This window comes from Amphiura filiformis, chromosome 3, assembly GCF_039555335.1.
Source record: "Amphiura filiformis chromosome 3, Afil_fr2py, whole genome shotgun sequence".
NCBI classification, from domain to species: Eukaryota; Metazoa; Echinodermata; class Ophiuroidea; order Amphilepidida; family Amphiuridae; genus Amphiura; species Amphiura filiformis.
In genome coordinates, this window is record NC_092630.1 from 21,729,111 (window position 1) to 21,744,878 (window position 15,768).

The window sequence follows — 15,768 nt, forward strand, 5'->3', positions numbered from 1 at the left end:
TTAATTTGTACACATGATTGTAAAGAAAATGCGTTGTATTTTGCTAATAAGATAGTAAAAATAATATAATGTGAGACTAAAGCTAGTAACATTGTGTGAAAATAATTATTAAACAATTTGAAACTATCGTAGCCTTATTTTTATTTTTTGAATGGATGCAATAAAAAGTTTAAAGCACACTCCTTAGCCACACCTACTTCCGACTGAAGTCGCGCCGTCATGATCTGCACTTGCACATGGTTTTCTGAGCGTGTGTGAGGACTTGTTCCAGGAATCCAGGGGCGTGACATATCAAAACTCTGACTGAGCTGTGAATTACCCATGGTAATCATATTAAAACTGAGAAAATAGTGACATGAATTTACAAATAAAATTCCAAATGTTTTTTATATATAAAAACAGTTTCGCTATCGTAACTTATTCGTTGAAAAAAAAAACCAATTATCAAAAAGACGAACCCACACAATTTCATGATCACAGTCATTGCCCTGCTCCATAACAATAAATATATCATAGTTTGTTTATAACCATTACGGCATCACAAGTTAGGTCTATAGATTAATTATTCTGATGATGCAAAGATTATGGCATTGCCGTTACGAACTTGCAACGAATGTATACAACGAAATATGAAATAAGCAATGAATATGTGTAGACCTTCAATATTTCATGCATCATGAATTTACTGATTTTACAAAATGTCACGTGGGCCTCTATCCTGATTATCTATGCCCGTGCAACGGGGCATAGATATTGTATTTGTTGTGTTTAGTCTTCGGCTTCTCCTTCTCCTCCTTATCTATGCCCGTGGAACGGTGGCATAGATATTGTATTTGTTCTGTTTAGTCTTCTCCTTTTCCTCCTCCTCAAGACCACTTCTTTGCACCCCTCTAGCTCAGGAACTAAAGTAGCCCCTGGGCCCATACTTGGTACAATGATGGACCATGACCCCTAGATACATCCTAGGGTATCCCCGACCCCAGAGGTCGAAGGTCATGGGCTACAGGGGGCAATATGTGTGTACGATCCATCCAGAAATTATGTAACATAAAATGCATTAACATAAATTTATTTTGAAGTGAAGTCGCCGTAGCATTGTAACATAATTTAAAAATAAAAATAATATACACACATAGCCAGCGATAAATTGCACAGATTGTGATATTGTCTAGAATCACTGATGAGTTATTGCAGTACTGAATGACGACACATGTGAGTTGGTAATTTCTAATTCTAGGGCCAAGGGATCGGTAAGAAATGCTTCAAGGGTGGTGTGTAGAGATATGCCATCGGTGAAATATGAGGCCGTAGAAGAAAAATTTGCGTGGGGGATAAGCCTACGTCCGCGAAGTGTGCCTCTCGTCGCGCTTTGCCAGGGGTGGTCTTGAGTCGTCGGCGCCAACTGAAGGCAATTAGTGGACACTTATTACACTGTGATTGAAAACTATGTTCCATAATATGAAGGCCCAATTGAAGCAGTTTGTAGTCCATTTCTCATAGTAGCGTAGGCTACCTTGACTTTTTGACGAGGGGGGTAGGGTGAGTGAGAGGCAAAGAAAATTGCCTCATAGGCGTGGGTTTATTTTGCGTGAAGCGCCGCATAGAAATGTGCAATTTACACTATTTTTTACCCAAGGTGTTTATCAAAATCGTGGCCTATTTAAACAAAACATGACTAAAGAATTCCCTTTCAGTTGGGATCATAGGCCTACTGATAATATTTTTCGGCTTCATCGTGTGTATCTAAGTCTTGTTCACTTCCATCAATCTTTATACTCAGGCTAGGCCTATCCCGGATAGTAGGCCTAGGCCTATCACAGTCTCCTGAAAGTTGGACGTCCTCCTCCGCGCGATCGGTCCTCAGCAATAATTACAATATTTATGCAGATGCTACTGTTTTACACAAATAATCTTTGATTGAAACCCCAATAGGCCTACCCTAAAATTTATATCGTGGTAATGATGCACAAAATTAAAATCTTTTAATTTTGTGTAATATTGTAGGCCTATGAAAAAACCCAGACCTACTATCCGGGATAGGCCTAGCCTGAGTATGTGTTTTAGAGAGAGTGATGGTCTGATGGGGTATAAGAGAGAATGAAGGCTTGGTAGGGTATAAGAGAGAGTGTGGGCCAGTCTGGTGGTGTTTTAGAGAGAGTGCGTGTATAGTGGAGTTTAAGAGAGAGTTAAGGCTTGGTGTGGTATTAGAGAGAGTATGGGTCAGCCTGGTGGTGTTTTAGAGCGAGTGAGTGTCTGGTGGAGTATAAGAGAGAGTGAGGGTCTGGTGGGGTATTAGAGAGAGTGTGGTCCAGTCTGGTGGTGTTTTAGAGAGATTGATGGTCTAATTGGGTATAAGAGAGAGTGAAGGCTTGGTAGGGTATAAGAGAGAGTGTGGAGCAGTCTGGGGGTGTTTTAGAGAGAGTGCGTGTATAGTGGAGTATAAGAGAGAGTTAAGGCTTGGTGTGGTATTAGAGAGAGTATGGGTCAGCCTGGTGGTGTTTTAGGGCGAGTGAGTGTCTGGTGGAGTATAAGAGAGAGTGAGGGTCTGGTGGGGTATTAGAGAGTGTGGTCCAGTCTGGTGGTGTTTAGAGAGATTGATGGTCTAATTGGGTATAAGAGAGAGTGAAGGCTTGGTAGGGTATAAGAGAGAGTGTGGAGCAGTCTGGGTGTGTTTTAGAGAGAGTGCGTGTATAGTGGAGTATAAGAGAGAGTTAAGGCTTGGTGGGGTATTAGAGAGAGTATGGGTCAGCCTGGTGGTGTTTTAGAGCGAGTGAGTGTCTGGTGGAGTATAAAAGAGAGTGAGGGTCTGGTGGGGTATTAGAGAGAGTGTGGTCCAGTCTGGTGATGTTTTAGAGAGAGTGATGGTCTGGTGGGGTATAAGAGAGAGTGAGGGTCTGGTGGGGTATTAGAGAGAGTGTGGGCCAGTCTGGTGGTGTTTTAGAGCGAGTGAGTGTCTGGTGGAGTATAAGAGAGCGTGAGGGTCTGGTGGGGTATTAGAGAGAGTGTGGTCCAGTCTGGTGGTGTTTTAGAGAGATTGATGTCTGATGGGATATAAGACAGTGAAGGCTTGGTAGGGTATAAGAGAGAGTATGGGCCAGTCTGGTGGTGTTTTAGAGAGAGTGAGTGTATAGTGGAGTATAAGAGAGAGTGAAGGCTTGGTGGGGTATTAGAGAGTATGGGTCAGTCTGATGGTGTTTTAGAGAGAGTTAGGGTCTGTGGGGTATAAATGAGAGTGAAGGCTTGGTAGGGTATTAGAGAGAGTGTGGGCCAGTCTAGTGTTATGAGCATTACATGTATATCAAATGAAAGTTTAAAACAAGGGGTTTCACATGGTGCTCACCAAGTTTTCGTTTGTGAATAGGGGAAGGGGGTTAGGTGTGGTCATCACGGGCATAGATATTAGTGTTTGGTCAAACACAACTGTGGTTTCTAGTTTCGTTATCTATGCCCGTGACAACGGGGCATAGATATCCTGCTCATGCCCTTTGTTTAGTCTTCTCCTTCTCCTTCTCCTTCTCCTCCTCCTCCTCCTTCTCAAGACCACTTCTTTGCACCCCTCTAGCTCAGGAACTAAAGCAGCCCCTGGGCCCATACTTGGTACAATGATGGCCCATGACCCCTAGATACATCCTAGGGTACCCCCGACCCCAAAGGTCAAAGGTCATGGGCTACAGGGGGCAATATGTGTAAAATTTCAAACAGCTCTAGCTCAACTACTATAGCGCCCTCAGGGTTCATACTTGGTACAATGATGGCCTATGACCCTAAAAGTATGCTATGCTAGCCGCAACCCCAGAGGTCAAAGTTCATATGCTTTAAAAAGCAAAATTGGTACGACCGGTTAACACAGTGTATCGCAATAGGTAGCATTTTGGTAGCTACCTGTATTTGCAATGATAACGGCCTGAATCGCACGTCAAGAAATTGATCACAAAATTCCCTTAAAAGGGAATGTGTAGGCTTTTTGATATTAGTGCCTTGGACCACCTCAAAAGGCTGTCATTGTGGGAGATGGCGTATGGTTGGTTAATGGGTGTTAGGAGGGTTAAGGGTTGTCACGGTTTGTAAGGGGGTGACCAAGGGGGTGGTCACCAGTTTTTATAGATTTGGCGCCCAATTGGGCGCTTTTTTATTTTTAAGTGCTATGAGGATGATACTTATATCAATTAAAGCTTATAAAAAGGGCTTCCACATAATGGTTACCAACTTTTGGATTTGGCGCCCAATTGGGCGCTTTTTTATTTTAGGTGCTATGAGGATGATACTTATATCAATTACAGTTTATAACAAGGGCTTTCACATGATGGTCACTAACTTTTTCATTTGGCGCCCAATTGGGTGGTTTTTTTATTTTAGGTGCTATGATAATGATACTTATATCATTTAAAGCTTATACCAAGGGGTATAAGTTTTCGTTTTGTGAATAGGGGAAGGGGGGGTTGGGTGTGGTCACGGGCATAGATATTCGTGTTTGGTCAAACACAACTGTGGTTTCTAGTTCTCCTTCTCCTTCTCAAGATCAGTCCTTTGCACTCCTCTAGCTTAAGAACTAAAGTAGCCTTGGGGCCCATACTTGGTATAATGATGGCCCATGACCCCTAGATACATCCTATGGTACCCCCGACCCCAAAGGTCAAAGGTCATGGGCTACAGGGGGCAATATGTGTAAAATTTCAGACAGCTCTAGCTCAACTACTATAGCGCCCTCAGGGTTCATACTTGGTACAATGATGACCTATGACCCTAGAAGTATGCTATGCTAGCCACAACCCCAGAGGTCAAAGTTCATATGCTTTAAAAAGCAAAATAGGTCCGACCGGTTAACACAGTGTATCGCAATAGGTAGCATTTTGGTAGCTACCTGTATTTGCAATGATGAAGGGTTCAAATAAACATAAAGACGTACAATGGGGTTAAAAGGTTAACCGCTTAAAGGGACACAATGTTTTGGGATTAAAGGGGTATTCTCCAGTCTGGTGGTGTTTCAGAGAGAGTGGGGGTCTGATGGAGTATAAGAGAGAGTGATGGCTTGGTGGGGTATTAGAGAGAGTTTGGGCCAGCCTGGGGGTGTTTTAGACCGAGTGAGTGTCTGGTGGATTATAAGAGAGAGTGAGGTTCTGGTGAGGTATTAGAGAGAGTGTGCACCAGTCTGGTGGTGTTTTAGAGCTAGTGAGTATCTGGTGGAGTATAAGAGAGAGTGAGGGTCTGGTGGGGTATTAGAGAAAGTGTGGTCCAGTCTGGTGGTGTTTTAGAGCTAGTGAGTGTTTGGTGGAGTATAAGAGAGAGTGATGGCTGGGTGGGGTATTAGAGAGAGTTTGGGTCAGCCTGGTGGTGTTTTAGAGCGAGTGAGTGTCTGGTGGAGTATAAGAGAGAGTGAAGGCTTGGTGGGGTATTAGAGAGAGTATGGGTCAGCCTGTTGGTGTTTTAGAGCGAGTGAGTGTCTGGTGGAGTATAAGAGAGAGAGTGAAGGCTTGGTGGGGTATTAGAGAGAGTATGGGTCAGCCTGTTGGTGTTTTAGAGCGAGTGAGTGTCTGGTGGAGTAAGAGAGAGTGAGGGTCTGGTGGGGTATTAGAGAGAATGTGGTCCAGTCTGGTGGCGTTTTAGAGAGAGTGATGGTCTGGTGGAGTATAAGAGAGAGTAAGGGTCTGATGGGGTATTAGAGAGAGTGTGGGCCAGTCTGGTGGTGTTTTAGAGCGAGTGAGTGTCTGGTGCAGTATAAGAGAGCGTGAGGGTCTGGTGGGGTATTAGAGAGAGTGTGGTCCAGTCTGGTGGTGTTTTAGAGATTGATGGTCTGATGGGGTATAAGAGAGAGTGAAGGCTTGGTAGGGTATAAGAGAGTGTGGGCCAGTCTGGGGGTGTTTTAGAGAGAGTGAGTGTATAGTGGAGTATAAGAGAGAGTGAAGGCGTGGTGGGGTATTAGAGAAAGTATGGGTTAGCCTGGTGGTGTTTTAGAGCGAGTGAGTTTCTGGTGGAGTATAAGAGAGAGTGATGGTCTGGTGGGGTATCAGAGAGAGTGTGGTCCAGTCTGGTGGTGTTTAGAGAGAGTGACGGCTTGGTAGGGTATTGAGTGTGGGCCAGTCTAGTGTTATGAGCATTACATATATATCAAATGAAAGTTTAAAACAAGGGGTTTCACATGGTGCTCATCAAGTTTTCGTTTGTGAATAGGGGAAGGGGGTTAGGTGTGGTCATCACGGGCATAGATATTCGTGTTTGGTCAAACACAACTGTGGTTTCTAGTCTTCGACTTCTCCTTCTCCTCCTCCTTCTCAAGATCAGTCCTTTGCACTCCTCTAGCTCAGGAACTAAAGTAGCCCCTGGGCCCATACTTGGTACAATGATGGCCCATGACCCCTAGATACATCCTAGGGTGCCCCCGACCCCAAAGGTCAAAGGTCATGGGCTACAGGGGCAATATGTGTAAAATTTCAAACAGCTCTAGCTCAACTACTATAGCGCCCTCAGGGTTCATACTTGGTACAATGATGGCCTATGACCCTAGAAGTATGCTATGCTAGCCGCAACCCCAGAGGTCAAAGTTCATATGCTTTAAAAAGCAAAATAGGTAATGCGACCGGTTAACACAGTGTATCGCAATAGGTAGTATTTTGGTAGCTACCTGTATTTGCAATGATGAAGGCTTCAAATATCGTCAAGGCGTACAATGGGGTTAAGAGGTTAACCGCTTAAAGGGACACAATGTTTTGGGATTAAAGGGGTATTCTCCAGTCTGGTGGTGTTTCAGAGAGAGTGAAGGTCTGATGGAGTATAAGAGAGAGTGATGGCTTGGTGGGGTATTAGAGAGAGTTTGGGCCAGCCTGGTGGTGTTTTAGAGCGAGTGAGTGTCTGGTGGATTATAAGAGAGAGTGAGGGTCTGGTGAGGTATTAGAGAGAGTGTGCGCCAATCTGGGGGTGTTTTAGAGCTAGTGAGTGTCTGGTGGAGTATAAGAGCGAGTGATGGCTGGATGGGGTATTAGAGAGAGTTGGGGTCAGCCTGGTGGTGTTTTAGAGCGAGTGAGTGTCTGGTGGAGTATAAGAGAGAGTGAAGGCTTGGTGGGGTCTTAGAGAGAGTATGGGTCAGCCTGTTGGTGTTTTAGAGCGAGTGAGTGTCTGGTGGAGTATAAGAGAGAGTGAGGGCTGGGTGGGGTATTAGAGAGAGTTTGGGTCAGCCTGGTGGTGTTTTAGAGCGAGTGAGTGTCTGGTGGCGTATAAGAGAGAGTGAGGGTCTGGTGGGGTATTAGAAAGAGTGTGTGCCAGTCTGGTGGTGTTTTAGAGCTAGTGAGTGTCTGGTGGAGTATAAGAGAGAGTGATGGCTTGGTGGGGTATTAGAGAGAGTTTGGGTCAGCCTGGTGGTGTTTTAGAGCGAGTGAGTGTCTGGTGGCGTATAAGAGATAGGGTCTGGTGGGGTATTAGAGAGAATGTGGTCCAGTCTGGTGGTGTTTTAGAGAGATTGATGGTCTGATGAGGTATAAGAGAGAGTGAAGGCTTGGTAGGGTATTAGAGAGTATGGATCAGCCTGGTGGTGTTTTAGAGAGAGTGAGTGTATAGTGGAGTATAAGAGAGAGTGAAGGCTTAGTGGGGTATTAGAGAGAGTATGGGTCAGCCTGTTGGTTTTTTAGAGCGTGTGAGTGTCTGGTGGGGCATTAGAGAGAGTATGGGTCAGCCTGATGGTGTTATAGAGCGAGTGAGTGTCTGGTGGAGTGTAAGAGAGAGTGAGGGTCTGGTGGGGTATTAGAGAGAGTGTGGGTCAGTCTGGTGGTGTTTTAGAGCGAGTGAGTGTCTGGTGGAGTATAAGAGAGTGATGGTCTGGTGGGGTGTTAGAGAGAGTGTGGGCCACGGGCATAGATATTCGTGTTTGGTCAAACACAACTGTGGTTTCTAGTTAATTTTCCCCTGCCGCTGGCGATATTTGTTTCATGCATCATTTTGGTAAATTTTGCTTAAATTGCTTTATTTACAGATTTTACAAAACGATGCGTGAAAAAAATATATTGCGACCCGCCGTCATCATCTGGTCATGCTACGGGTGCTCCTTCAAAATCAGGAATCATGGTCATTCAACAACAAGTCAATTCCGATGGCGTCGTGCATGATAATTATGATGAAATTAACGTGACAGTCGTAAGAAAAGTTACCAATTCTACAACATTTTCGGAGGGAAATTAGGATGAGAGAATATATGGAAATGTATTAGAAACTTTTATAGTGGTGAGCTAAAGTAACACTTATTGATTCTAGAAGTTTCTACATTTCAAAACACGTCTGTACTGACATAATTGCGGCGATTAACACACTGCTTACGCCCGATTTTTGGATTTTTTTTTCATTATCGGCAACTCCGATAAATCGATTTTTTTCCAAAGTGATATCGGCGATATTGATATTGTTGGATAGCCGATTTTTTGATTATTATCGATTCATCGACGGTCCTTAGCTAGCTGGCTGTCACATGTATGCTTGTTACAAGAGTTTTCCATTTATCACAATAGCTGCAAGATGGCCACAGAGACATGGTGGGATCTTACTTTTTTTTAAATATTCCTTGATATGGCAATAACAAGTATACAGTTTCTTTGGTGTTTGTTTTCAAGTAGCACTCTTAAATGTCTGTAATATGATTTTGATGGCTGTGCTGCTATATAAATTTAGGTGTTAACACTTCCCCATCCCCTCAACCCTCCCCTCCCTTCCCCTCCCCACCCAAAAAATGAAAGACGGCTTTTGAACATAGAGGGTTGAGAACCAGAAAGCCTTAATTCACAAAGAAGTCCTTTGTGAGTTACGGCTTTCTGTCTCACAACCCTCGATATATTATTTTTTGATAATAATCAGAGAAACAGAATTGGAAGGAAGTGGAAATCATATCCTATCATTGAATAGAATGGCAGGAACATGGGAATGTTTGCCATATGTCTGTTTGACAATAGGGAGCTGGAAACATCTTATTGAAAGTAAACCATCAGTTATTCTAAAAGGAAAGCAGCATACTTTTCCAAGGCATTAGGATTACGTTTGAGAAATCTCCTAAGGGGAGATAATGAGCTAAGTGATGAAACTACTGCATACTTAATTATGTTTGTGGAATTTTTTTCTGCAACATGGTGAGGAAATCTGCACGTCAGTCTGATAGCTCTTACAATGTCAGATGTTTATTTTGAAAGAGAAAGAATAAAAAAATGTGATACAATCAAATACCATGTTTTGAAAAAATAGCCTGCACAACATGGGGCATAAATTGTTTTGTTCAAGCAGCACTCTAAGCATCCTTAACAGTCCTCATTGATTAGATTATAGTTCAAATACTATTATTGTTTACTACCTGGATGAATGATAATCTTCACAAACAAAAATAAGAGGGTTTTAACTTTTAAACATTGATAAGAGAATGTGAATAATATGTTGCAAATGAACTGATTAGAGGGAACATGGGAATGTGAGATGTTCCTTTCCCACAACACCTAAATAATCAGGGAAACTGAAATGTGATTTGGTGAAAGCAACTCAAAATACTCTCATTTTGCTTGTCATTGCAGATTAATACCAAGACAGAACAGCAGACCAATAACATGGAGACGCTTCTGTATGTAGTGATAGGCAAGTTTCGTTACGATGAATCCTACAACTTTGACTCCCAAGGAGAAGATGAAATCATGTTCCTAGATTACAGACGACAACTGAAGGTATTATTTGATAACTTGACACAACTCAATCAGATGATGGTGCTGCGGGTAGTACATAGGGTCACAACAGATGCATTTAGGTAAGTTTCTGCCTTTCAGCTCTCAATGACAACATGATACTGCTTTATGGAAATTATGAGAAGAGCTTTTGCTTGCAGTAAAATGTTCTTATTTGTCACTATACTTGATTGTAGTTAATTATTTGATCATTGCTCAGGAATTGGAAACCATGACCAAGTATTATGGATTACCATTTTCAACCCCTTCCCTACATTTTTCTTGTGGGTTTTCCAACCTCTTTCATGGAATTGTCCTTGTATATGAGAGTATATTAAATCTCTTCATATAATTATGTCCATTATCATTAAACATATAGTTACAAATCAAATTTGATAGATCACAAATATAGATATGGATACAACTTTAACACCACAAATATTTTTTAAATTAACATCTTATTGTAGGTTGTCCTCTACAGATGGAGTAAAACATTGTATTTGATGTTAAAACTTTCAGCCTATATTTTTAGAAACTTGTATTATTAAAAAGCCATTGTTATTGACAAACCTTTCTTGTGGGGGCCACCTTAATCATGAACCACATAATTCTAGTGACAATCAAGCATTTGCTTAGCACCAGCATGGTCATACCATGAAATGATTTGCATATTGCAATCCTCTTGATAATATTTTGGTAGAGCTAAATGATGAAAATACTGCCGGCTCATTCATGTTTGTAGATCTTCAAGGACATGTTGAGGAAAACAGCACGTCAGTCTGATAGATAGTTCTGGTAGGCAAATTTGGTGTACAAAGTGTGAAGGTTGTATTATACAGAATTCAGATGATTGAGAGATGAAGCTGGTGGTGTTAATGTATTTCGGCATAGATCCACCATCCTGTTAAGTCCCTTAACACTGTCATCCAGGCTTTCTCAGTTCCTCTGTGCACTTTATTTCACTAGCTCATAGATTAGTTCTCTTTTGCTTGGCTTTGTTTATGTATTACCTACCTATATACATTGATATAAGGTTCCATAATGTAATATTTTGTACTCATTGTACCTTAGGCAGTGGAAGACATTGAAGTTTACGGAGGCAGAATTGGCAGTGCGGTTATTCTATATGATGGGTGAAGCTATTCCAATCAACCAAGGCAATCATTTCACAGCAGATGGAGGCAAAGGAGAAATCATGAAGGATATGATGCGAACAGTGAGTGTTACAAATCTTTCTTATATGCATTGAAACCCTAGAATTCATGCAATTATGTGGCACTTGCTACAACATAGAGCAATCTTAAAATCCAAAATAGTCACAAATGTTAGTGTTAGGAAAAGGGTTTTTTTTTTTTTTTTTAAGTGTTTGTTTTAAACAAATTATTTGTGGCCAGCTATGGTCTGAAGAACTCGCAAAAATTGATTGAGTTTGAGTATAGCAATTAAATATGCTTGTGCATCAAGACTAAAGATGAAATCTTGGTGACTGTGATTAAAAACATTCAGCAGGTACTGAGATACATGGTGTGTTTCCATCGGAATAATATTTTGTTAGAAGTTACCAAAATTATTGTATACGGTACATTTTTAATACGTAGGAAAATGAAAGATTGTATTATGAGAGTTAGCTGTAATGCACCTTAGGAGCCCTAATTATGGGATTTTGCCATCTGTTTTTAAAGCTAAGTGATGAAGATATTGCATACTCAATTCATGTCTCTGGAATTTCTTCTGGGACATGGTGAGGAAATTGCACGTCAGTCTGATAGCTTACATTATATAGTGAGAAATAGGACTAAACTGAAGCATATTCTTTGTTTGTCAAATGTAGTGTCTCAAATTAGTAGTGTTTCAAATGTGTTCCGAAAGATTGATTTTGATTTGTTCACGCATATGTCATCTGATATACAAGCTTATTATTTTATCGGCAAGTGCAGCTTCCTGAAAGTATGTTAAATATCAGATAAAAGATACTCTGTTGGATCAATATTGTTTTCTTGCACTCTTTACTCTGTATTCCTTATTGCCCTCTCGTACCCCAAATCATTGTATTTGTTAATTAAATATTAAGAACATGTTTGTTTTAAACAAATTTTTTGTGGCTAGATATGGTCTGAAGAACTCTTTAAATTTGCACAAATTAGTGATTGAGTTCAAGTGTAATCTTCTGAGCCATTAAATATGCATCAAGATGAAAAGATGAAATCTTGTTGACGGTGATTGGAAACATTCAGCAAGTACTGAGGTACATGGTTTGTTTCCATCTCAATAATATTTTGTTAAAAGTTACCAAAATTATTGTATACGGTACATTTTTAATACGTAGGAAAATGAAAGATTGTATTAGGCCAAAAAAAAATTGTTGTGTTGCCCTCAACCGTCAGACCCTAAATCCTGAAAAAATCAGGGTTACAATTTTTTTTTTTTTTTTTTTTGAATTATGATTTTCACAGATTTGTTCAAAAACTCAATGTTTTTCACTTAAAATTAATATTTTATTGAAAGACTGGTCTTTAACTGATGTCTAACAGGTATCAAGAAGTCAAAATTGACAAATGTCCCCTAATTGAAGAAGCATTATTTAATATTTGAGGGGAATTTAAAAAACTGAAGGTTTACCAAAAAAAAAAAAAAAACAATCCGACCGTCCGACCCAAATTTTCCATTTTCCCACTTGAGGACAACACAACAATATTTTTTGTTTGGCCTTATGAGAGTTAGCTGTAATGCACCTTAGGAGCCCTAATTATGGGATTTTGCCATCTTGTTTTTAAAGCTAAGTGATGAAGATATTGCATACTCAATTCATGTCTCTGGAATTTCTTCTGGGACATGGTGAGGAAATCGCACGTCAGTCTGATAGCTTACATTATATAGTGAGAAAGAGGACTAAACTGAAGCATATTCTTTGTTGTTGTCAAATGTAGTGTGTCAAATTAGTAGTGTTTCAAATGTGTTCCGAAAGATTGATTTTGATTTGTTCACGCATATGTCATCTGATATACAAGCTTATTATTTTATCGGCAAGTGCAGCTTCCTGAAAGTATGTTAAATATCAGATAAAAGATACTCTGTTGGATCGATATTGTTTTCTTGCACTCTTTACTCTGTATTCCTTATTGCCCTCTCATACCCCAAATCATTGTATTTGTTAATTAAATATTAAGAAGAGCAGACTTGGACATTGAATTGTAATGATGGATTTTGTGTCCTTCCCTTTACAGCTGGTATCTAGTGGAATTGTTGGTCACTCTCATTGGGCAGTCACATTACAGGTAAGCTTGTGTGATCCGATCAAGAGAAGGGTATCATTATGAGACGGGCAAAATCAATAGAGGGCATCAGCCTTTTCCGCGGGATCCGCCATCTTGTGGGTACTGCCGTTCTGCATGTCATGCGTTAGACTTTACGCTCCCGATTACGCGGAAGTCGCAGCGCGTGACGCCCCTCTTCAGTCAAGCGTCAACGCGGTGATCTTAGCAACAAGGCCCTCCGTACCCACAAGATGGCTGTGTTAACGTCACAATGACTACCTCTATTAATATGATTTGCCTAGAATAGTTAAGGTTGTAGCATACTGAAACCCCAGGTGGCAGATAAATGATGCTTAATGGTTTATGGAGTGATTTTGGTCAGTCTAGTTAATGGGAATATATGTGAATTGTGCCAATGTATTGTGTTTTTTTTTTTAATTACAAACAAATAAAACAAGTAATAAATAGGAGTAGCAACATGATAATTGTATTTGAAGTTGAATTTCCCATATATTGAGATTCCTTTAAAGAATCACCCTCTTTGTAATGGGACTAACATTTCTTGGAAGTGCAGAACTGATATTTTTATGCCTCCACCGCGAGGCATACTGTTTTTGCAATGTCCGTCCTTCCGTCCGGATGCTATATCTCGGACATGGATGGGCGGATTGACTTCAGATTTTCAGGATAGGTGGGTCATGGTCAAAAACTCTGGCTACTTTTTTTTTGGTGAGATTCAAGGTCATATACTGAGGTTAAAGGTCATTTGAGGTCAAATTAGCAAAAATAGTCATATGGCCATGAAACTTGGTAGGTACGGTCAACATTTAGAGCCACATTTTTGGAAGGACATTTTGGGGTCATCTGGGGTCACCCAGGGGTCATCTGAGTTCAAATTAGTAAAAACTGTTGTATGGGCATGAAACTTGGTGGGTACAATCAACATTTAGAGCCTAATTTTTGGAAGGTCATTTTGGGGTCATCCAGGGTCACCTAGGGGTCATCTGAGGTCAAATTAGTAAAAACTGTCGTATGGGCATGAAATTTGGTGGGTATGGGTACAGTTAATATTTAGAGCCAAATTTTTGGAATGTCATTTCAGGGTCATCTGAGGTCATCCAGGGGTCATCTGAGGTCAAATTAGTAAAAACTGTCGTATGGGCATGACACTTGGTGTGTACAGTCAACATTTGGAGCCAAATTTTTGGAAGTTCATGTTGGGGTCACCAGGGGTCATCTGAGGTCAAATTAGTAAAATCTATCTGATGGGCATCAAACTTGGTGGGTACAGTCAACATTTAGAGCCAAATTTTTGGAAGGCCATTTTGGGGTCACTAGGGGTCATCTGAGGTCAAATTAGTAAAAACTGTTGGATGGGCATAAAACATTTGAAGCCAAATTGTTGGAAGATCATTTTGGGATCACCAGGGCCCCAGGGGTCATCTGAGGTCAAATTGATAAAAACTGTCGTATGGGCAAATTTGGTGGGTACAGTCAACATTTAGGCTTGAAGCTTTGTATCAACTTGTGAGTGCCACATCACTCGCTTTAGTGGAGGCATCACGGTCGACGCTGTGTGTCGAAAACCGCGACATCCGAGAACCGCGGTCCATCTAGTTATAAATTTAAACAGTATTAATCCTGTAAATATACTGATATGGGCAGCACGCTAATTGCTTCCGTATAATCAAATTGCAGGGACAGCAATACTGTGATATAATCTTGTACTTGTGTGTATATTATTGTATGCATAGTAGATTGTCACAGACATTCATGTAATGTAGGATGAAGATGCAGGCAAGAGATATGATGAGATGTATGCTTCATTAAAATTGTTTGTTGAATGGACCATTATATGTTGCTAATCTTGCCAAAAAGTCAATCTTGGGGGAAAAAGAACCACTTGGTTTAACTCGGCTACACAATTGAAAATTCATGAATTTTGCAAGCAATGACGTCAGTGCTTGTAGGACTTAACAGTTTATTAATCACCTCATTATATTTCATGATTATTTAGCACTACTTCAGATATTTCATATATGTATGATGCATTTCAATCCAGCAGGGTCTTATCATTGATGGCTAATAACTCCACAAACTTTCACTAATTCATTCCATAGTGCTTTGAGACGATTGCAAGATATGACCGTTTCTTCACCATGGAGCCACAGCACATCCCCGAGATCTTGATGGCCTTTCTTGATGAGCGAGGGCTACGTCATAGGCATCCAACAGTACGCAGCAGAGTGGCTTATCTGTTTGGTAGATATATCAAGTCTGTCAAAACCCTCCTGCATGCCTACTCTGAAGAGATTCTGAAGAGGATTCAGGACTTGCTAGTCATAGCGCCTCCTGTAAGTACAAAGACACACACAACTATTTATATTAGATAGCATCATCTTTTATGGAGGTGAATCTTAGTAGACCTGATATGTCAAGGAACTCGTTTGCAATTGCAATGAAAAGTAATAATACGTGATGTGGTATATCGAAAGGAGACGCTTTTGGGCAGGTTCTCTTTGTTGATTTTTTCACAATTTGAGTTTGTTTGAAATTTGTGATGTTAATATTAATGATTAAAATATTGTGTGATAGTTTCAGATCAGAATATAACTGGCATCGTGTATTTTTTCAGACATTTTTCAAGGTCATTCCTACTCTCAACATTGTCAATAATGTTGTTAAAGGCCGATATCTCAATTTCCAATTTTATAATACCATAACTTACGTACTCAATATCTTCGCTCGGGAATGTCCCATTTCATTGGGGAAAACAGTGTTGTGGAGCAATATATCTCTATGTAAAACACTCAAAATTGACAACCTGCCCAAAAGTG

The 15,768-nt window shown here is 40.6% G+C and overlaps 1 protein-coding gene and 2 non-coding genes across 3 annotated transcripts in view; all 3 read left to right on the forward strand.

The window, feature by feature from the left end:
• LOC140148208 (exportin-T-like) overlaps positions 1 to 15,768 on the forward strand; it is a 91,416-nt gene that overhangs the window by 39,738 nt on the left and 35,910 nt on the right. Inside the window, exons 10-13 of the mRNA XM_072170069.1 lie at positions 9,534 to 9,760; positions 10,749 to 10,893; positions 12,902 to 12,952; positions 15,052 to 15,285. Of these exons, the coding sequence (XP_072026170.1) occupies positions 9,534 to 9,760; positions 10,749 to 10,893; positions 12,902 to 12,952; positions 15,052 to 15,285 (657 nt within the window). The remainder of the gene's footprint in view (positions 1 to 9,533; positions 9,761 to 10,748; positions 10,894 to 12,901; positions 12,953 to 15,051; positions 15,286 to 15,768) is intronic.
• On the forward strand, positions 9,039 to 9,134 carry LOC140149417 (small nucleolar RNA Z122). The gene has a single exon (XR_011858652.1). It is a non-coding gene; the product is annotated as a small nucleolar RNA Z122 (small nucleolar RNA).
• Positions 11,356 to 11,450, forward strand: LOC140149418 (small nucleolar RNA Z122). The gene has a single exon (XR_011858653.1). It is a non-coding gene; the product is annotated as a small nucleolar RNA Z122 (small nucleolar RNA).